Source organism: Vanacampus margaritifer, chromosome 4, assembly GCF_051991255.1.
Source record: "Vanacampus margaritifer isolate UIUO_Vmar chromosome 4, RoL_Vmar_1.0, whole genome shotgun sequence".
NCBI classification, from domain to species: Eukaryota; Metazoa; Chordata; class Actinopteri; order Syngnathiformes; family Syngnathidae; genus Vanacampus; species Vanacampus margaritifer.
Genome location: NC_135435.1, coordinates 12925801 through 12947713, shown reverse-complemented (window position 1 = coordinate 12947713; position 21913 = coordinate 12925801). Strand labels below are relative to the sequence as shown.

At 40.8% G+C, this 21913-nt stretch overlaps 1 protein-coding gene across 3 annotated transcripts; it reads left to right on the top strand.

The window, feature by feature from the left end:
• The first annotated feature begins 4718 nt into the window (after positions 1-4718).
• On the top strand, positions 4719-21291 carry mapk6 (mitogen-activated protein kinase 6). Of its 3 annotated transcripts, none has more exons than XM_077563059.1 (8): positions 4719-4895; positions 12018-12875; positions 12949-13266; positions 17174-17318; positions 17487-17651; positions 17863-18058; positions 18164-18281; positions 19094-21291. In XM_077563059.1, exons 2-8 carry the CDS (start codon positions 12639-12641, stop codon positions 20138-20140), a joined length of 2226 nt encoding a protein of 741 aa, XP_077419185.1. In that variant the 5' UTR covers positions 4719-4895; positions 12018-12638; the 3' UTR covers positions 20141-21291. The 3 variants fall into 3 exon arrangements, with proteins under 3 accessions (XP_077419185.1, XP_077419186.1, XP_077419184.1); XM_077563060.1 differs by lacking the exon at positions 4719-4895 and adding an exon at positions 8760-9065; XM_077563058.1 differs by lacking the exon at positions 4719-4895 and adding an exon at positions 10778-10943.
• Positions 21292-21913: the final 622 nt, after the last annotated feature.

Sequence of the window (21913 nt, the reverse complement as noted above, 5' to 3'; positions counted from 1 at the left end):
GTCCCATGTATCACAAAAAACACAGGTGTATCAACAACATACAAAGTGGCACCTTATGAAATATGCTCAGACAGCAGAATGCTGATAGCGATTACACAAGATCTCCATGATCTTATTTTAATCCCAAATATTATGAGTAAATTTGTGGGGGGTTGTAAAAAAAGTGACATTACAAAAGGTGCGGTGTTACTATATAATTAACAATGTCATTTATTATGGGTAGCTTTTGTTTACCTGATACTGTGAACTCATTGTAATATTACAGACATTATGTTCTTTTCATAGCTATCAGTCTTTTATGATCTTCTCAGACAGTGATTTATGAAACTTGCAATGTGTGAGGGAGAAAAGATTCCGAGAAGTGTCTTTTTGGATACAGATATTTTGGTGACATAAACATTCGTCATTTAGGAATGGCGGAGGATTCATTACAGTCTGTTTGAAATGATAGAAGCTGCTGATTCTTTTTTGGCGCCTTTTGCCACAGTGGCAGTAGATATGGATTAACCATATTAGATTACGTCACTTACTGTACTATGCAAGCACAGCTACGTGAACAGAATGCCTCTAATATTATTCCGCATGTGTAATATAGTGTGCTTCTCTGGGCTCGGTTTAGACTAGATTTGAACCTTCGTAACCTTCTCCACTCATCATGTGTCTTTAACTGCATCAGACTAAGCATCAGGAACATAAAAACGTCCGGAACATATTTTGTGACAGTTTGAGTCATGCCAAGCAATAAATAAGACAATGATCTAACGGAAGATTTTAGAATCTGCACACACTTACCTTTCATGACTGACCTATTCCTTCTGTAACGAAGTATTAGAGTGATCATTTTTAACAAACAAACAAACAAAATAAGATTTCTGAAATGTATCTGACATAACTACTTTCACTCGTTATTGTTTTATTAACATCCGAATTTCCAATCTTCAAGTGACATAATGCCTTCCGTAGAGTGAGGGCAGAGGCCGTGTTAATACAGATTTTATTGCAAGCTATTGGCAACACTTTAAATCGGTTAATAATGCGTAAACATAATAGATGACACGAGACCCGATATTCGGGGATAGCTGGCGGCAGGGACCAGGCCGGCCTACAAACAGCAACAATACACTTAATTGACACTCTGGGAATTTTATTTTGATTATAATTTTTTACAAACCCAGAACATTCTTTAAAAACCACTGATAAACATTCAATGTATATTTGCCATGAAAAACAGGAGGAAATGGGGAAACAAATATTTTGAAAAAATGAAAACAAATCCTTGAAGCAAATCCGTGGGTACTAAACTGCAAGTATGCGTCTGTACCAATTTGTGAGCAAATATGAAAGTGCAAAGTGAGTACCTCATCTGGGCCTGAGGCTTACTCAGCCTTCCTGTCATGAAAATTCCCCTATTAAGCGTGATTTATCAACATATACTAGAAACTAAAGATTATTGCAATCATCATTATTAAAACATTTGAAAGCGGTTGTCATACAAGAAATGTGGAGAGAAATTGTGGAGGAATTGTGAGTGGCATAGCTGTGTGTGTTATTTGGATCAGAGAATCGTCTTGGAAGAGGAGAGCAGTGGGATGACTTAATATGCACCATTGCGAAGGAATCTTCCAACTCTGTATGAAGAGCAAAATAGGTTCCGAAATGACATGCTGACTGCACAGAATAGAGAGAGCAGGTGTGTTAAAGCTGGAGTAGCTTTAAAAATTAGACCCCATGTGAAACTATAACAGGAATTTTGTTAGTGGTTTGAAGTAACTGAATACAAATACTTTGTTACAGTATTTAAGTAGATGTACTTGAGTATATATTTTTTTCTTCTGATGCGCCAAGTTAGCAAACCGGACATTGAACTCGAGTACATTTCAGATGATGTCTTTTTGAACTTTTATTTAAGTACGGGAATAAAATAAGCATTTCCACTCCTACCAGCGCGTCTTTACTTAAGTACTGAATCCGAGTACTTTTTTGCCACCTCTGCTCACAGTGGCAAAAGATGTTCTCTGAGGGGGCTTCTTTCACGCCACTGTGAAATACCTGAGTTGTGTGGTTGATATCAAGAGGCGAAGTCATGCTCCGCCCTCTCGGTCCATTCCGCACCTTGGCTCCAGATCCGCCAAGATGGGCTGTTATATAAGCGCAGACACTGTTTGGTAAATTACCTTTTATCAGAGGTCATTGTGTCTCATTGTGACTGACAGTTTGTTGCATAATGTGGTCACATTGCTCTCAATTGGGGTAATCAGCATTAGATCAATAACGATAATTAAAACAAGCTCGTTGGGGTTAGTTTTTATAGCGTCCTGTATGACCTGTAAATCATGTGTGTCAAACATATGGCACATGGGCCAAACTAGACCCATTCATGGGTTAAATCTAGCCTGTGGGATCAATTTAAAGGTTAAAAAATATATATACTGTAGTAACTTTACAGTTGCATGTTTGATGCATAATGTTTATATTTACATTCACAGCTGATCAATTTATTTCTTATGCATGCAAAACACTGCAGTTCTTACTTTAGTTTCTCTGGTCAAGGAGTCAATGAAGGTTTTGAAAATTATCTCTGTGAAATTGTGTAAATGGAGTGAAAATAATTCTTACATCTTTATAAGTCAATTCAACATTTTTGCTGCAATCACTGTGATGTCATCACAATGCACACATACAGTAAGCACATCACAATTGCAAGACGTAATGACATTATGAAGCATTGGTACTGAAATCTTAATATGTGTACGGTCTGAAAAATGCCGCATCGTTACTTATTTGAATTCATTTTGTTGTGATTTTTATCAGTCCGGCCCACCTGGCATCATATTAAGCCGCATGGTCCAGCTGAACAAGAAAGACTTTGAAACCCCTGCCATTTATTTTAATCAGTGACAAACATATTTGTTCATGAAATAAGGGAAAGAATCCAAATATAGGCAATCATTTATGCCCACTGAGATATTTTGAAAACAGTCTGCCGCTGCCACGCCTACAGTGGCTCAGTTTGATGATAAAACAAATGCTGCCTGCACACAAGCAAGGTGCTGAAGAGATGGAATGGTTTGAATATGCCAAGAAATGTGGAAAGAGGAGATTAATGTTTGTTTGTTTTTTTAAACTGGGTGACTTTAACTTGATGACTCAGGAATATGGGAATGTAATAAATAGTTCCCACAATATCTTGAATAAGTTGAACATTTCAGCCAGCAAGAACTATCGTGGGCTAACAGCTTTGTGCTAACTAAACAAAACACAGATTTCCCAGCCACTAAGTAAATTTGTAATGAGAGTGAGTAAATTGAGATGAGATCATCATTATTTTTGCTACATGAGTCGTTCCAGAAATGAAGCACTTTTATTTTTTTATTCTCCAAGCCACCCCCCTGCCCACCATTACAAAACACAGTTTTTCCTGAGTTTGGTCACATGACATTTGCAAGCTCAACCGTTATTGGTCGTTACCTGAGCCCTGAGCAATTCTGATGTCATTTTCAGTCGCCGGCAAATTGCAAAATGGCCATCAGATGAAAAAAACAGGTGGATTTTGATCCTTAGTTCATATTCCACAAATGCAATATTAATCAGAATAGACTAGTGGGGCCACAATAGAACATAAGATTTTGGAAGATAATTTTTACTTGACTTTCCCTTTATTTGCAACTCTCTTATTAACTCATTCACTGCCATTGACGGCTATTGACGTTAAAAATTCATTTGAACTATTTCTATTAGTTAAATTTTTTTCCACTTTTATTAACAAGAGTATGAAAACCCAGAAAAAAATTTTTTATTGTACATTTAGAACAGATATAACATTTATGATTAATCGTGAGTTAACTATTGAAGTCAATAATTAATTACATTTAAAACAATTAATCACCTGCCGCGATTTTTAAAAAAAGAAGAAAAGATGATTAAAAATTGGGAGCGTCTGGTGATTAAAATGTTTTAATCGTAATTAATTGCATGATAACTCACGATTAATCACAAATTTTATATCTGTTCAAAATGTACAATAAAAAATGTTTTCTAGGTTTTCATACTCTTGTTAATAAAAGTGGAAAAAATGTTAAACTAATAGAAATTGTTCAAATGAATCGTAATTAATTGCATGACTTCACAAGTTAACTTATGATTAATCACAAATGTTATATCTGTTCTAAATGTACAATAAAACTATTCTAGGTTTTCATACTCTTGTTCACAAAAGTGGGGTAAAAATGTGAAACTAATAGAAATAGTTCAAATGAACATTTGACGTCTATCACCGTCAACGGCAGTGAATGAGTTAAAACATTGTAGTCATCTCGAGGAAGCGAAAAAAGTGATCTCACACGACTCACCAGAAATGACATCACATGAATAAGTCCTCTTCTATTTTTAATATTTTTTCATTCTTTATGTCAATATAAAAAAATCTACAAATAAATAACCAGTGCCTAAATTGTCTTTCAATTCTGTAACAACCCATTTATACTTTCTGTAACTTTTATTGGTGATCTGCCATCAGATTGTTGTCATGTAAACTATGTGCCTTGACTCAATAGAGGTTGTGAAACACTGGCATAATGTTAGCGCAGCAGTGAACACAAATGGTCGTGGGTTTGACACACTGACAGGCCAGGCCATACACAGAGCAGTCTCCTCCCCTCTCTGGCCTGGCCTATATTAAGTCTCCATTGAGCTCCACCTCACCAACAGAGGCACATGGAGAGGGATAACACACTGCCAACGCTCTGACAGTACCTTGGTACATTCACTGGATATATACTGACACCTCCGCACCAGTCTAACTGCCTAGGAGCAATGTTGGATGCATTACTTTAAGTGGACCGCTAACAGGGAGACCATGTTTTTTCGCCGGTCACATCGGGAGAACTTCAACCTCGGTAAGTGGCAATATCTTATATGGTCTGAATGATGTAACATTTATTTGTGCAATTATTAAGGAAAATGTGTTTCATTCTAATGCTCTTTGAGTGTAAATATTTGTATTCAAAAGACCGTACTGATGAAGATGTGTCACACAAAAGGTCAATTTGTGCCCCTACTGTATGTCAAAAAAGAATGAATAGTTTTCTCACATACACCTGCAGGAAGGAACAGCAGCGCAAAATATATCGTACTTAAAAGTTAAATAAACCTGACATGTACGCAAAGATATAGACTGTACTTGCAAATCTACCCCGCAAAAATAAAAAAGAACTGAATTACAAAAAAAAAAAGATTAAGTCACCTTAAATATATGGAGAAAGAATTTGAATAATGTTTGAATTCAAATGTATTGTTTTACCTAAATAAATATTTTTAAAGCAAACTCTTTTAAGAGATGAAATGCAAATGTAGTGTACTTTAAAAGTTAAATACAACTGAATCACAGTTACCAAATGTACTGTACTTGATCAAATAAAAAAAAACTTTAAGCACAATTTTACATTCAAATCAGGGTTTCTTTCGCAAAACACTACCACACGCTGAGAATCGGTCATATACAGCACTCAAGTGCACTCACATCTTTCTTATAAATCTGACTTTTAATGAATAGTGTCACTTTAATGCGATGCAATCAATATTTAACAAATGTCAGCCATTTTGGAACTTTTAATAAGAGCTGTTTAACTGTAATGAAAACGGGTGAGGATTTTCTGTTTCAGTTTGGGAGTCTGTCAGAATGGAGGGACCTCCTGTATAGAAAAAAACTCTGACTTTAGTTTAAAAAAACAATCTTAACCCCAAAAAATGTGGATGGATGTGTTATTTTTATTTCCTGAGGGAAAGAGATACTCCATCCATCCATCCTTTTCCCCATACTGCTCATGGCGTTCAGGTTCATGTTTAGCTCGAGCCTATCCCAGCCGACTTTGAACAAAAAGGGACATTTCTCCCCGCACTGGTCATCAGTCAACCACCGGTCACATAAAGAGACAAAAAAGCTTTCACGCTCACATTCACACTGACACAAAGTGGCAAATGAAACTATGTACACCTTCCACAATCACATGGATAGATACAGCCCGGACAGACGGACGGACGGATATTGTGGCTCTAGAGCTACAGTGTAAGAAGGTGTTAATTACAGACAGAATCCGGTGCAGCTCTTGCAATGTGACCTGCGTCGCGTTCCTTCTACTTGTCACTTAAACCTAATGAAGCATGCCAGCATGCATGCGTCTGTTACATAACCACACACGCAAGTGCGCAGAAGGCACCACGAGGTTAAACACCAGCTTAAAGTATACTGTCAACATCACCTCTGCAGCCCAATTCAACACAATTTAGTGCTGTCCATGCTTTTAAATATGGAACACTGTTTGAACAATTATTCCATTCCTTGATATCCGGCTTAAAGTTCACATTTTAATCTGCTTTTCAGCACACTAGTACGCTGACAGTGTCTTACTAGTGACATTTTTCCAAGCCATCGGCACATTTATGACATCTGCTCACAACTAGCACTACTAGTAAATTACTGAATGTTAAATGGTAAAATTCTATAATGTCATTAGCCGCACTAGTAGCACGTAGTGGTCAAATAGTGTACAGTTGTCTTCACTAGTAACATGCAGCTATCCCACTAGTATGCCGTAGTAGCGCAGAAATGTTATATGTCACTCTAAAAAGAGAATTGTTGAACCAATTTAAGATTACAAATTGCTGACCAACTTTAAAAAAAAAATCAGTTCAATTGGTAACACACGATTGAATTAAGTCAGTCCAAAGTGAAAATAGTAAGTTTAATTAATTATGAATTCATTAAACACAATATATTTGCCTGAATTAAGTTAATCCAAAGTGACTCCAATCCAAAATATTAAGTTTAATGAACTCATAAATTAAACTTAATATATTCACTTTGGACTAACTTAATTCAATTGTGTGTTACTGATTGAAGTGATTTTTATAAGTTGGTTCAACAATTCTCTTTTTAGAGTCTAGTCGTGGGAAAAAAAATTACTAGTAAGACCATAGTCATTCTTCTAGTGCACTGAATTGTCATACTAATAAAGACAAGGATCATACTAGTTCCTCTACAAACCCAATTCCCCAAAAGTTGGGACACTATACAAATTGTGAATAAAAACGGAATGTAATTATGTAGAAGTGCCAAATTTCAATATGTTGTTCAGAATAGAACAGAGATGACAGGTCAAAAGTTTAAACTGAGAAAATGTATCATTTTAAGGGAAAACTATGTTGATTTTAAATTTTATGGTGTCAACAAATCTAAAAAAAAGTTGGGACGAGGCCATTTTGACCACTGTGAGGCATTTCCTCTTCTTCTTACAACAGTCTGCAAACGTCTGGGGATCGAGGAGACAAGTTTCTCAAGTTGAGAAATAGGAATGCTGTCCCATTCTTGTCTAACACGCGTCGCTCTAACTGTTCAACTGTCTTGGGCTTTCTTTGTTGCACCTTCCCCTTTAATGTGCTCTAGAAGAAAATAAGTGGACTGCAGGCTGGCCATTTTAATACCCGCATCCTTTTCCAACACAGCCATGATGTTGTAATCGGTGCTGCATGTGGCCTGGCATCATCGTGTTGAGAAATGCAAGATCTTCTCTGAAGATGATTTCCATCCAGTATGACTTTTCGGCCTTGATCCTTACACACAGAGATTGTTCCAGATTTTTTGAATGTTTGGATGACGTTATGCACTGTAGATGATGATTACTTCAACTTTTTTGCCATTTTTCGCTGGTAAACACCTTTCTGATATTTCTCCACTATCTTTCTGCGCAACATTGGAGGAATTGTTGATTGTCTACCCATCTTCGCTTCTGAGAGACACTGCCACTCCGAGAAACTCTTTTTATACTCCAATCAAGTTGCCAATGAACCTCATTGCCTCATTATTAGTGGTAACTGGTCTTCCAGCTGTTTTTTTTTTATAAGTGCAATTGACTTATTGCTACCTGTCCCAAATTTTATGAGATTTGTTGGCACCATGAAATTTACAATCAACATATTTTTCCCTTAAAATGATACATTTCCTCAGTTTAAACTTTTGACCTGTCATCTTTGTTGTATTCTGAACAAAATATTGAAATTTGGCACTTCCACATAATTGCATTCAGTTTTTATTCACAATTTGTATAGTGTCCTAACTTTTTGGGAATTGGGTTTGTATGTGGCATTTTTCACACTACTGGGACAGCTTTGGCAAATTGGTATATTATAGGACAAGTTCATGTTGCTAGAGAGGAAATGCAACTAGGGACATTTTGGTGCTACTAGTGTGGTCAGGGATGCCACACGTGTGTGACACCTGCATACTAGTTTGGCCTAGTAATGCAACACAGAAGTGTACTAGTGAGGTTTAATTGCGTAGTAATAGGCCAAAAGTGGCACTAGTAGTGGAAAAAAAACTTGTAAGGCAATCGTTTCTGCTATTGCGCACTATAGGTGAAGTGGCGTGGCTCAGTGGTAGAGTGGTCGTCTCCCATCCGTGAGGTTGTGGGTTCTATCCTCTTCCCTGGTGACCATGTCAAAGTGTCCTTGAGCAAGACACTGAACCTTGTTCTATTATGCACCAAATGTTCTTACTAGTGAGGAAAAAAAGAGCACTAGTAGATGTCCATCAAAGATGGAATAAATACTCAAACAACTTTCCATAAATTAGACACAACTAAGTGCTGCGGGTGCCTTTAACACTTGACCATGCAGTATTTAACATTGCTCCAAAACGGACCAATAGGATCTGCCGCATCCCGTGCAGCATCCCGTGCAGCATCCAGTGGGCATGCCCGAGCCGACAGAGGCTGAGGCATCTGCATTGTGGAGCACACGCTCGCTCACATGGTGTGCCTTGCGGATGCTGATGATGCTGCGGCTGTGATGTGCGCTCCCATCCGTTCCAACCCCGCGCGCGTCCGATCGTCCATTCACAGCGTTCACGCAAGACGCGTGTGCTGCGGCGTGAATGGAATGAGGAGAGATGATTAGAGCAAACGCAAGGCTGGCTTTCCTCATATTTGCTCTCGGTGGATCTAACCTTGGGATTGGATGGTGATTGAAGAGAAAGAGCCTGCGCGATGGATTTTGTAAATCCGCCAACTGCAGTGAGTGGTTGTGCGTGTGTGTGAGACCTGCATGAGGGATTTTCCTCTTTGATACACTGCTAATACAATACCGCTTCATTTTAATCTGACAACATTATAAGACAGCGAGAAGCAAAACGTATTTTTTGGGGGGGACCCCAATCGTTTGGAACAACAGAGGAAGCACATTGCGACATGATTTTGTAGCAACAATAACAATCGCCGTGATTTCCACAAGCCTCCAAATGTGTAACAAAAACTTATTTATAAATGTTTCTACCATTTTAACCAATTGTTATTGTTTTAGTCTCAATTCAAATGCTCAATAGCACATCCAAAAGTTTAAAAGCGGAATTACACAAATGACACTTTTCATTGTGAAGATGTGAATAATACTCATATATTCATGACTATTAAAGCACTCAAACGGGTAGACACTATTAAATGACGATTACTGTTCTTATTATTTTTCCAGTAAAAGTGATGCATGATTCATTTGCTAGATAATAATTCTCAGGATGGGTTTTAAGGACTTCATTATTAAAGACTTTGTGTTGAGGTGAAAATAAAACTGTTGCCAGTTCATTATGCGGAGGGCCCCATGACTGCGTTAACCTTGGGTCCTCAAATGACTGCCCCTAGACTTGACACCTCTTACATGATTGATTGCCTTTTAAGATTTTTTTTTAAATCACCACTGTATTTGTGCTACCAAAATATGAGAAATGATAAGCTTAAATAGCAAATACAGTAGCTACCAGTATTATTTTTGCCTTCCTAAAAGACCACATTCAATGTGTGGGGACTGAAGTTGAATATACTGTAGTATGTGGTTGAATACAGTCTAGTTATAGCTACTGGTATAAGGCAACAGTGAACAGTGTTTCATTTAACACAATAACATGTTTTTTTTCTGCTAGAATTGTTATTGTAGTAGAAAGAAAATCTCATTGGATTTTGAATCAGGCGTTGTCACGTGGCTACAAAGCCCATCCAAGTTGTTGCGTTCAAGGCCACTCATTGATCCCTAAAATCCAGCAAGTGGTACTGGTAAATGAAAGCTAGGATGTGCTCATGCAGGGGTGGCCGAGGTCTGTCCTCGAGAGCCACTATCCAGCCTGTTTTCCATGTTTCTCTCCACTAACACACCCGATTCATGGTCAGGATTGTTATCATGCTTCTGCAAAGTGTGCTGATGAGATGGACATTAGATTCAGCTGCGCTGAAGGAGAGAGACATGGAAAACAGACAGGATAAGGATTGTACTTATATAATTGTGAGGACATCCATAGACATAATGCATTTCCTAGCTCCTTCACCTAACCCCAACCATCAAAAATATTCCTTAACGCTAACCTCAACCATAACCCAATTCAAACCTAAACTCTAAAACCAAGTCTTGAGCCTCAAACAGAGGTCTTGAGTTGTGAGGACCGGCCAAAATGTCCTCACTTCACAAAAAATGCCTCAATCTGTTAGTTAAAGACTTATTTTCTTCCTCACAATGTAGTATGTACAAGTAAACACACACACACTGGAAAACATCTATTGATATTGTGACAAAAAGTTACAAAGTTACGGGCAATTATGCAACTAGGCTAAGTTTTATATGAACAGCCAACCTTCAAATTGTTCAATTCATGCATTATTGAAAATTCACGCACTTTTTGCAGAACTATTTTAAAACCATCTTCGTGCACGAAGGTGAACCGGAGTGATTGTGTACTATCCCACAGTCTATGAAAGCATCATTGTGACGTCACGTCGCCGTTGGTGTCTGTGCTGTGCTAAATGGCGATTGCATTTGGTCGGCTCAGCTCCCGGAGCGGAGCGCACGCTAACCTCCGCCGGGTCTGATTAATTCCATCCATCTCGATTCCAATGCGACGAATACGAACTGTGAGTATTCCGCGTCCGTTCAGAATGTAGCAGTTTCTCTCGAAGGGCCGTCTTGAGAGTCTTTTCCGACGTCGGCTTTGTGCTAGTGGGACAGCTCGTACCACGTAGTCAGTCGCCTCGCCAACAACGGCCCCTTTGTCTGTGCCGTGGGCTTTTCCGTTAAAATGATATTAAACTCGTCGTCTTCACACGCCCCTTAAGATATATTTCATATCCATAATGTATCTTAGGCCTGTGGGGGTCTTTTATATCCATAAATCGACGTGTATTTCTACACTTTAGCAAGTCTGCGATCCAGCGAGCTAATGTTCACGTTTGGTTTTTCCGCCAATTGGTCTCATTACACTGTACACTGTCAATGTATGTCACCTTAGGGTGTAAAAACATGAAATATTTTCCTTTATATCCACGGGCCCATGATTATTTTTTCATGAGAGGGGTTCTAGTGGACGTTAAACGGTCTACCCGATACCATAGAGGCGACAAGCCAAAGCGGGCGGGTGCGGTTAGCTGCTATAAATGACATAAAGAAATGGAAGTACAAATGCTATACGATAAAACATGCTTACTGTGGTACACGCTGTTACAACGGGTTCATTTGCCGTAAACGTACTGTCAAAGTGTTTATAATGTTAATTAGGATGTATTAAGTAGTAAATTGATATTTACTATTTGTTATACAGTACAAATATTCCGCTGCTGTATTTAAGTAGGGTTTTCAGGCATCTGTATTTGAATATTTTTCTGACTATTACTTTTACCTCTATTTGAAAACATCGGTACTCTGTGTACTTTCCAGAGGTAGATTTTTTTGGGTAGTTGACTACAATGTGATAAAAGTTGAGTTAAAGTGGATTTATCACAGATTAATAGTATTGTAGCACAGTACACAGGATACTGGTATCTGTGCATCCCTGACCGAGTATTTATACTTTTACAGAAGTACGGAGTATTTTTGTTACCATTGTCCTCGTGTTAACCTGACCAAATATGTTTTTATTTTTAAGCAGGAACATAGATTATTATGAAACTTGTGGCTTATGGATTTCTTTTGCGTTTGCTCTTGTCTTTCAGGTTATAGCCAAGTAAAATGGAGGATAGTTTCGATTGTGACTGTGGTGAGCTTGAGCCACCTGATCACTGAGGCTCACAAGTAACGCCCAACATAAAGGCCAAGCCCTCTACAATTATTATTTTTTTGGGATCAGGTCACGTCATAGGAAATTTATTCAGAAAATAAAAAAAAGACAAAAAAAATCTTAAGCAAAAAAAAAAGTGCAAATTGGCACATTTCCCATGAAGCTGCTCAGGACCAGTTATACACTGAATGTATACCACTGTGAGGATGCAACTATGTGCTTTTAGAGCCTAACAGTGGATTTTAATTGGCCTCAACATTCATTCCATTTCTTTCTTTAAGCAGTAGAGCTGCTGTGTTACGTAGAACCACCCACCAGCGTGGTGTTAGAATTTTAAAATTGTCCTCACTCAAGATGAAAAATGTTAACTACACCTTAGTTTGACAGTGACGGCTGCACAGGGGAGGAGGTGGCGGACGGAGTCAGCTGGGAGGTTGTTGACTGCATTACGGAAGGCGTTAGCTCAGCATCTGAAGCGGTTTTGGCAAGGGAGGGGTTAAATTGACGCAAACTAGAGACGCAACATTAGCAAAGCGCCACCTAAGTAGTAGTCATCATGGCCGAGAAGTTTGAGTCACTGATGAACATCCACGGCTTCGACCTGGGTTCTCGCTACATGGACTTGAAGCCTCTCGGCTATGGAGCGAACGGCCTGGTTTTCTCAGCGGTTGACACCGACTGCGACAAGCGTGTGGCGGTGAAGAAGATTATCCTGACTGATCCACAGAGTGTCAAGCATGCCCTGCGAGAAATTAAGATTATAAGGCGGCTGGACCACGATAACATAGTCAAGGTACGACTGACTGTACTTGTTGCAGAGATGATGTCATCCATGACCCACCGCCCCCTTCCTCTTCCATTTGTAGGTTTTCGAAACGTTAGGTCCCAGCGGTCGCAGGCTAACAGAGGATGTGGTGTCCCTCACCGAGGTCAACTCGGTGTACATAGTGCAGGAGTACATGGAGACGGACCTGTGTCGGCTGCTGGAGCGGGGCCTTCTGTCCGAGGGCCACGCCAGGCTCTTCATGTACCAGCTCCTCAGAGGACTCAAGTACATCCACTCTGCCAATGTCCTCCACCGCGACCTCAAGCCCGCCAATCTGTTTGTCAACACGGAGGACCTGGTGCTGAAGATTGGGGATTTTGGTCTGGCCCGCATCATGGACCCCCACTACTCCCACAAGGTAGGGAAGGATCGTTTAGTCAGTGGGACTAAAAGGCTAAGTGCTTCCCATTGGCGTGTCGTGTCGTGTTTGTTATCGCACAGTAATGTGGTCATCCCAGGGGTGACGCAGTTTCATAGCAGGAAGTCAACAAGACGGGATGCGGTTCCGCATGAGGTAACGCCTCAGTTTCCCTTCTCAGGAGAAGTGAAGCTTTTGACAAACACATTGCCGATCATTTCTTCAGTTCCACACACGCAGTCGTTTGGCTAATAGCAGAATTGTCTAAGTCATTTAAAACAACTCGCAATAGCAATAACAAATACCAATGTGGTTGCTTCTTTGTCTGTGTAGATTATCTTGCAGCTAGTGCATGGTAATCAGCAATGGTTGAATAGAAGCAAGCTTCTTATTGGTTGAATTTGTTGTTTTTCTTCTTGTATTTTTTTTTAGATGGTCAAAAATAACTTTTAGGCTTTTAGGGGTTTTTGGCAAATGATGTACAGCTTTGGAGAAAAACAAGAAAACTGAACACTTCAAAGACTAATCCTGCTTGCTGTCTTGTCACAATCGTATAGACCGGTGATTCAAAGTGCAGTTATTCATAGCACGTGTATGCAAAATCAATGTTCAAACTGTGAATGATGTCATGAAGTATTTTTAAATCTCTTTCTTTATTTTTTTAATCCAGTAAAGTATATTTTTCATGTATTTAACTCTTACTTGAGAACAGTTTTCAAACTTTTAGGTACAGATTTATTAAAAATGTGTAATACATTTTAATATAACCTTTTATAATTGCTTTTTATTATTTTTACAATAATTGAGCGCAGTGTTCATTATGTTAAAATGGCTTCACATTTTTACATCCAGTGCTTTAGCACATTTTTTATTATTTTTTAAATTTACGTTTTAAATACAGTACAATTTTAATTTCAGTTCTGTTGTGTTTTAACATTTTAGTACAACATGTTTGCATTTCATCCTTGATTATTATTTTTTTAAATTTATATTATTTTGTGTGTGTGTTGTCACCTTTAAGCCCATATGGTGGTGTGATGTTGAAATGTAGGTTGGGAGGTTCACTCTCACCGCTTGGAGCAGTGAGACAATCACATGTGACACAGATTAGCCATTGGTCCGTCTGAAGAGCCCACGTGACTCGACTATTCTGGCTGGGGCTGTTTCATTCATGCCGTTTTTTTTTTTATCATCACGTTGAGTCGTTGAATCACACAAACATGTTTGCTATAACTTGTTGTTGTTTTTGTGCCAACTGCCACTTGTGCGCTAAATTTTCATCTCTGACTAAAGTGTTCTCACATGAGTCACGCTGTGGGGAGGAACCGTACTCGTCCTTCCGCTGAAGTAAGCGATTGCTCACATTGGCTGTGAAGAAATAAGTTTCTCCCACAATTGTTATAATCCTGCGGCATTCTTCTGGCATTGCTCCGTGTAGGCTTTTGGCCTCGATGGACGCACTTTTTCTGACGCCAAGCATGTGTGCTATTAGAAATGGAAAAGCTGTCTCGCTGGGGTCACTCGTCTTAGTTGGGCAATTTGTCTGCTGACTTTTTGCCAAGGTCACAAATGCTGCTGTGTTTTGTCTGTTGCCACTGTGATAACAATAGTGGTCAACTGCTGGTAGATGTGGAGAATGGCGAGGCCGCTGCTACCCTCTCCCCCTTTACATGGCGGCCATTTGTTAGTACGTGTCGTGTTTCAGACCTAACGAGGCTTGCTTGAAAATGAACCCACCACCCCCTGGACCGCACTGCACTAAGCTGTCCTGCAGGCACGAGGGTGTGTGTTCGTGTCAGATGGCCAGTTGAACTTGAACACAACCACTTTGTAGATTCCCTTTAGAACAAGTTTGAATTGTTCCTGCTTGCGTTAGATCTCTCCTTTTGTTCTGAGAAAGCAAGCTACGTGTGTGTGAACCTTCTATTCAGCCCTTGGTGTGGCTTGACATCAAGAATGACTGGAATTCACGTGCAACCATCTGACCTGAACTGCTCAGATCCACCTTTTATGTCCACTCAACTAGACTGTACATTCTTATTCGCTTAGTTACAATTTGTAGCTTTAGCTTTCAGATAGTTTAGCTTTTACTTTACACACACACACAAAAGGAATATCATGTTTTAAGCATGTGCATGTTTGTGTAAAATATTTGCAAAAAAAATTGAAGATACAATATCATGGTGAAAGTGTATTATCAAATGTAGGACTTTTACTTGGGTAAAACCGAAGTTTTGGAATTCAAGGGATCACAGGGCCACAAGAATCCAGCTCATTATACAAGTCAAAACCCCAAACCACACTTGACCCATTTTTTTCAGTCAACAATCAGCATGTCGGAACCAAACCTCAAGAAAGTTAAAAACATTTTTTAAGACTTTCCCCCAAAGTTCCCAAGGCTTTATGTGTTAATAAGCAGTTTAAAGTAATGGATTAACCAAAGTGGGTTATCTGATATTTCATGGTCACATGGCCAATGAAACTGTGGTGATAAACTTTTTAAATTGGGGTCAAATGTGTGAGAGTTCAAATTGGAAGTTTGGTCACCTCTGACTGAAACTCATTGTCGTCCTGGGATTAGGAAGTCCCCCCCGTACACATTCCTCCTTTGACTCACTCTGCCCTGAGCTGTTCTACTTTCTTAACAGTTCGTCTGTCTTTGTGGCAAAAGGGTTTTGATTTAGTTTGTGGGTTGAGTAGACATGTTCATCTAATGGATTGAATGCCTTTAGCTGGTTGTATCTGCTTCTTTTTAGTCCATTGTAAACGGAATTGCCCTCACCTAAAATCATTTCTAGTGATGTGAAAATGCATTTGCAGGCTGTCTAATGCATGCCAGAGCATCAGGTGGCACTATCACTCCCAAATGCAAAGTCATTTTGTCCAATTTAGCCATTTAACTCTTTGACTGCCAAAAACGTTAAATAACGTTTAGTAAAATCCTATGGTGGAGTGCCAAAGACGTTAAAAGACGTTTTTTTCAAAACAGAGGTGAAACTAACCATTTTCTATTGTTGATTACTGAAAAACGGAATAAGGTAGAAACAAACTTTTTTTTCTGATGAAAGATGAGAGTTCAATCTTTCATTTGGTAGTATGTGTGTTTCCATAGTCCAAACACATAATTTTCTGTGGACCTTGAAAGATCAGTCAAAAGATCAGTCAAAATGCTTAAATCGGCTGGCACCCACGGCATCCCTTTTCTGAAAACGTCTGGCAGTCAAAGAGTTAAATGTCAGTTTTGTTACTAGCAAATTAGAAAAGTGGGTTGGTGAGAGACAATCAAATAAAATTGTATTGTAAAATTGAGTGACCTCGGCCGCTTCTGTGGAAAATTTGAATCGCTGGTCAACAAGGTTGCAATGGTGAAGATGTATTGGCCAGTTAAAATTTTACTTTTTTCATCAAGTTGTATGTCTTTTAAAGTATTCTATATCTAAGAAGAAATGCGTGTTGTGAGCAGGCCGTGCCTCAGGATAGCGTGGCAATGAGCGTTTGCCGCTAAACTAGGGCAGAAACAGGAGCCTTGTTCAGTGGCGAGCTGACCATTTTGGCCTCACCGCAAAAACTAGCAAAGCATGACGCCAGTGAGGGTGTAGTTTTCCCTTGGAGGCCAACTTGCTTTTGTGTTCACTGTCCTCGATGATGTTTGGTGCGAGTGTGACAGTGAGGGATTATCCCGCTCTGAGTGCTGACAGGGCTGACACGTGTCTGATCTCCTCCCTTTCAACCGGCTTCTTCTCTTTGCGCTCTTTGTCCTGTTGCTGTGCCATGTGCATGAAGCGCACACCGCACGCACCACAGGCCAATCGTTTGTCATCTTGAAATGATTGTCTTTTGTTGTCATTTTTTACTCTGGGCGTGCTACTTCATTCACAGTGCCTGGCATTTTCTCTCTTTGCTGCAGGGTCACCTGTCTGAAGGTCTAGTCACAAAGTGGTACAGGTCCCCCCGCCTGCTCCTCTCGCCTAACAATTACACCAAAGCCATCGACATGTGGGCTGCCGGCTGCATCTTTGCCGAGATGCTCACTGGCAAAACACTCTTTGCAGGTAAATGTTGACAGTTTGTCATGCTGTATTTGCCAAGCGACTGTCGTCTGTTGAAACAGCCCAGGGCTGAGCAGAAAGCAAACATCTCCACTGCCGCGCTCGGAACCCATTCAGCCAAGTGTGTTGAATATTCCATAATAACGTTGGCCTGTTGACTCGCTCGCTCAGGGGCCCATGAACTGGAGCAGATGCAGCTGATCCTGGAGTCCATCCCAGTACTGCGAGAGGAAGACCGCCAGGAGCTCCACAGCGTCATACCCGTCTTCATCCGCAACGACATGTCCAAACCTCAAACACCGCTGACCAAACTGCTGCCTGACGCCAGTCCTCAAGGTATTGACCCCCGTTTATAAAGGTGGAAATCAGTTGTTAAAACCATTTTTTTGGGGGGGTATTTCATAGTGCCTGTTCTCAGTCTCACTTTAAAAAACATCACTGAGTAAAAGAAAAGACAATGTAGTTGGAGGTTCACTATACGTACGCTGGCGTCAAGGTTGCATCTCTCAAATGTATCTTGTCTTTTCTGCATGATCTTCACGCGCAGCCCTGGATTTCCTCGAAAAGATCTTGACTTTTAACCCCATGGATCGTTTAACTGCGGAAGAGGCGCTGGCCCACCCCTACATGGCTGACTACTCCTTCCCCCTGGACGAGCCCATCTCTCTGCATCCTTTCCACATTGAAGATGAAGTCGACGATATCCTGCTCATGGACCAGAGCCACAGCCACACGTGGGACAGGTGTGTGTGTGTGATGTCTTATTTTCCCTCCAACTAGCTGAGTGCTAATTGGTTAGAAAACCAGTTCATGTTTTTAATGCGCGTTTGTGCCTTGGCCTTTATCAGGTATCACGAGAGCCAGTTGTCAGAGGCTGATTGGCACTTGCACAGCAATCATGACCCAGAAGAAGTCCAAGTGGACCCGAGGGCCCTCTCTGACGTCACGGATGAGGAAGTGGTCCAGGTGCGTGAGTTTGTACATTAACCGACTATCAAGCCTTCGCTTACTGGTGCCATCATGAAATTGTGCGTTGAGAAAACAGTTGCACCCTGACTTCCTCGTGCCTCAATTAACACAGTTTGTCAATTATAAACCATCGCTTAGCCAAAATGTGTTGCGAGAGAGTTTCAGATACGCTGCCATTCAAAGGGAGTAAAATTTGGTTTGCAGTCATTGTAGCTACAGTTTAGCACCTGCTATTCGCGTTAGTGGTAAAGTAATTACACTTTATTAAAGTACTTTATATTCTCATGGTTAATGTTGTTATACATTACTGTTTTCCTTTGTCAAAACCAATACAAAACTAAATGGCATTTTTATTCTGATAGAAATGGAAACCTTTTCTAAAACATGACATTTCAACATTCAACTGCAACAACCTTGCCACACATTTGTCTTAATGCGGCCTGTAACAAGGCATTTCAGAATGCGTTTAGTACATGAAAGAGGAAGAAGAATGTCTGACCATACAAGAGGAATATGGATGCCGTATTACAATTGTGTTAATAGCAAAATAAAGTGAGTAATGAATACAATATTGCTTTTTGAGAATAAGACCTCCATTGCTGCCTGAATGGAGTTCCTCCATTTTGTAGCACATAATTAGCTTTACGCTAACAGTGTTGTTGTCTGTGAACTTTATCCTAACGTATCGGTGCTAACCGTGCCATAGTATCTGAGCTTTTCTTTTTTTTCTCTCTGGATAATCTAAAGTCATCCACTGTATTGGCAGTTAAGTACTTTCTTTTCTGAGCCGTGTCTATTGTGTGTTGCAGGTGGACCCTCGAAAGTACGCCGACGGAGATCGGGAAAAGCTCCTGGACGAGCCTTCCTTTGACTATTCCACTCCGTTCTCGTCGGAGCGATCGTGGCCGGACGAGCATCACGAGAACAAATACTGCGACCAGCAGTGTAGCCACACGTGCAATTACAAGGCCGTGTCCCCCTCCTACCTGGACAACCTCATCTGGCGGGACAGCGAAGTCAACCACTACTACGAGCCCAAGCTCATCATCGACCTCTCCAACTGGAAGGAGCAGCAGAGCAAGGAGAAGGCCGACCGCAAGGCCAAGAGCAAGTGTGAGAAGAACGGGCTGGTGAAGGCCCAGATCGCCATGCGGGAGGCCGAGAAGACCCAGAGCGTGGCGGAGAAGGACCGCGAGCAGGAGAAGCACCAGACGCCGGCGGCCGGCCAGCAAGGCTTTGACTTTGACTCCTTCATCGCCAGTACCATCAAACTGAGCCTGCAGCCCGAGGCCTGTCAGGAGGTGGGCCTCCTCAACGAGCTCAACTCTTCCGTCTCGCAGCTAGAGGCCCCTCGCTCGGGCTCCATGTCCAAGTCCATAAGTCAGGAGAAGGAGGAGAAGTGCCTGGTCAACCTGGCCCAGCTGGGCGGGGGCGGCGGCTTGGCGGTGGTCAGCAGCGACGGCCCCTGGCCCGCGCACCCCTGGGAGGGCTTCGGCTCGGGGGAGCGCGTGGCCGAGAACGGCTGCTTGATCGACGAGGCGTGCTGGGACGGCCACTTCCAGAAGGAGAGCACGTACACCAGCTACCTGGACCACCTGTTCGGCCGGACAGAGGAGGGCGTCTCCGAGTCCGCCGCCACCCCGGAGACGGAGACCCCGGAGGTCAGGGAGAGGGAGTCGGGCGAGGGTTTCCTCAGCCGGAGCGGCGAGATCGTGCTCAACGTGCAGCTGGACTCTCTGGGCCCGGACGAGCTGCCTCTGAAGTCCATCCAGGCGTCCCTCACCCCCTGTGCGGTCAAATGCTCCCCGCAGATTGCCCACAAAACCTACAGCAGCATTTTCAAACATCTTAACTAGAAAAAGCAACATCCTTGTTTTTGTTCGGTTTTTGTTCTTCTACTTGAATCATTTCATACTTTTTTTTTTTTATGTTCTTTTAAAAGTCAGTTTTTAAGAGTGGAGATGGTTGGTTTCTTACATGTAAGGAGTTTTGGTCACTCTGAGCCTTGCCCCCCCAGACCTCCATGGGTTTATGTCTACGTCCTCATTGCTGAACTGGCTTGTCACTCGCACACTTACGTACTGTAGACGAATGGAAATTAGGCAGCGGGACAGCAGTTGAGGGTTCGTGAGATTTCTAATTTGGCTGTTAGGGTATTGACGAGAGGGGACGCGCGATGGATTTGTTTCTTTTCTTTTTAAACTTTTGATGACGACATAAACGAAAGCTTCCTTTACAGCCCTTTCATACTGTAAATGTGACACATGATGCCAGCAGCAACCATTATCGTAGGCGTTAATGTAATGTGTTATCTACCTCAAGGTAACAGCCGCGAGAGACACTCGAAGCCGCACTAGTGCTTTACACACCAACCACGACCATCCTCATACCATGAAATGAAGTGGTCTCATAGTTGAAATCTGTCTCACGTTAGCGTTTAACATAGTGAGGTGTTTTTCCGTGATCATTATTTATTTCTAGCAGATGTGCGATATTTATTTCATCGAAAATTTGTGTCATTTCAATGTTATTGTTGAAGAGCGAGGAGTTGGGCAGACCATTTTCATTTCAGCACTATTTGGGCGTCCAAGTGTTCCTTTTTGTTTTTATGGTAGGATACAAATTCATCTGTGTTGAGGCTTTCCATTTTTCCATCAATATTGTCCAAATTGATATTTTTTATTTATAGGTGCGTTCTGTTCGTAGTGGAAAAAACAATTATGGTTTAAGCAGCGCCTAAAAGTCTTAATTTTTTTTTTTTTTTATCTAAATGTGATGTATAAAACGTTGCGTGCATGGCGGCAAGAGAAAGGTACATATAAAGTAAACGGTGAGTATATTGTACGTCGTTTAATTGTACGTCTTTTTGTTTCTTTTTTCTATGTACTTTTTTCAGGCAAGCATGCTGAATTAGGTTAAGGTGTAGCATGTAGAACACATGGACTTTTTTTGTAATCATCAGTTCTCCTGTTCTACAAAATATAAAAAATAAACTTACAGGCAAACATTTGGCTGTCCTCTTTTCATTGTTCTGTTCATTATTATTATTATAATTTTAAAGGGCACTGAGTTACTCCTGGTCAACCCACTCGACTGATGCTAAACTGTAGAGAAACGAGCAGGATTACATAAACGTGTAGCTTTTCACTTTGGGCTGCGACGTGGAGCCTCTTAAGCAACAGTTGCATGTTGTGCTGTCATTTGAGCAAGTGCAGAAAGAAACACATGATACACACACCGTCTAAACTTCCTGAGAGGTTACACGTGAGATGAGTAGATGACGTTTGATAAAATGTGTAAATAAATATCTGCTTGCTCCCTCAAGACCAAATCTTTTTGAGTGAAACGAAAATAGATGGGTTTGTTTTTAACATTTCTATCTTCCATCTTCTCTTTTTGGGAGGATGAACATTAAATTGATATTGGTTTTGTGTTTCCCTCATATGTATATGCTTGGACTAAATGCATCCTAGTTAAAAGAAAAAAAAGTCATATTTAAATCCTTAGTGATTCTGCGAGCTTATATTATTGCAAACTAACAGGACTTATGTTTATTTTGACATTTTATACATGAGTGATTTGAGGCTACATTCAAATCTCGCTGCTTTAACACTGCAAAGGCCCCCTTT

Excerpts from the sequence above, each read along its gene's own strand:
- mapk6 (XM_077563059.1), top strand. The coding sequence starts at position 12,639 with ATGGCCGAGAAGTTTGAGTCACTGATGAACATCCACGGCTTCGACCTG. Across the intron at positions 12,876-12,948 it reads ACCACGATAACATAGTCAAG|GTTTTCGAAACGTTAGGTCC; the intron begins GTACGACTGACT and ends TTCCATTTGTAG. Across the intron at positions 17,319-17,486 it reads TGGCAAAACACTCTTTGCAG|GGGCCCATGAACTGGAGCAG; the intron begins GTAAATGTTGAC and ends TCGCTCGCTCAG.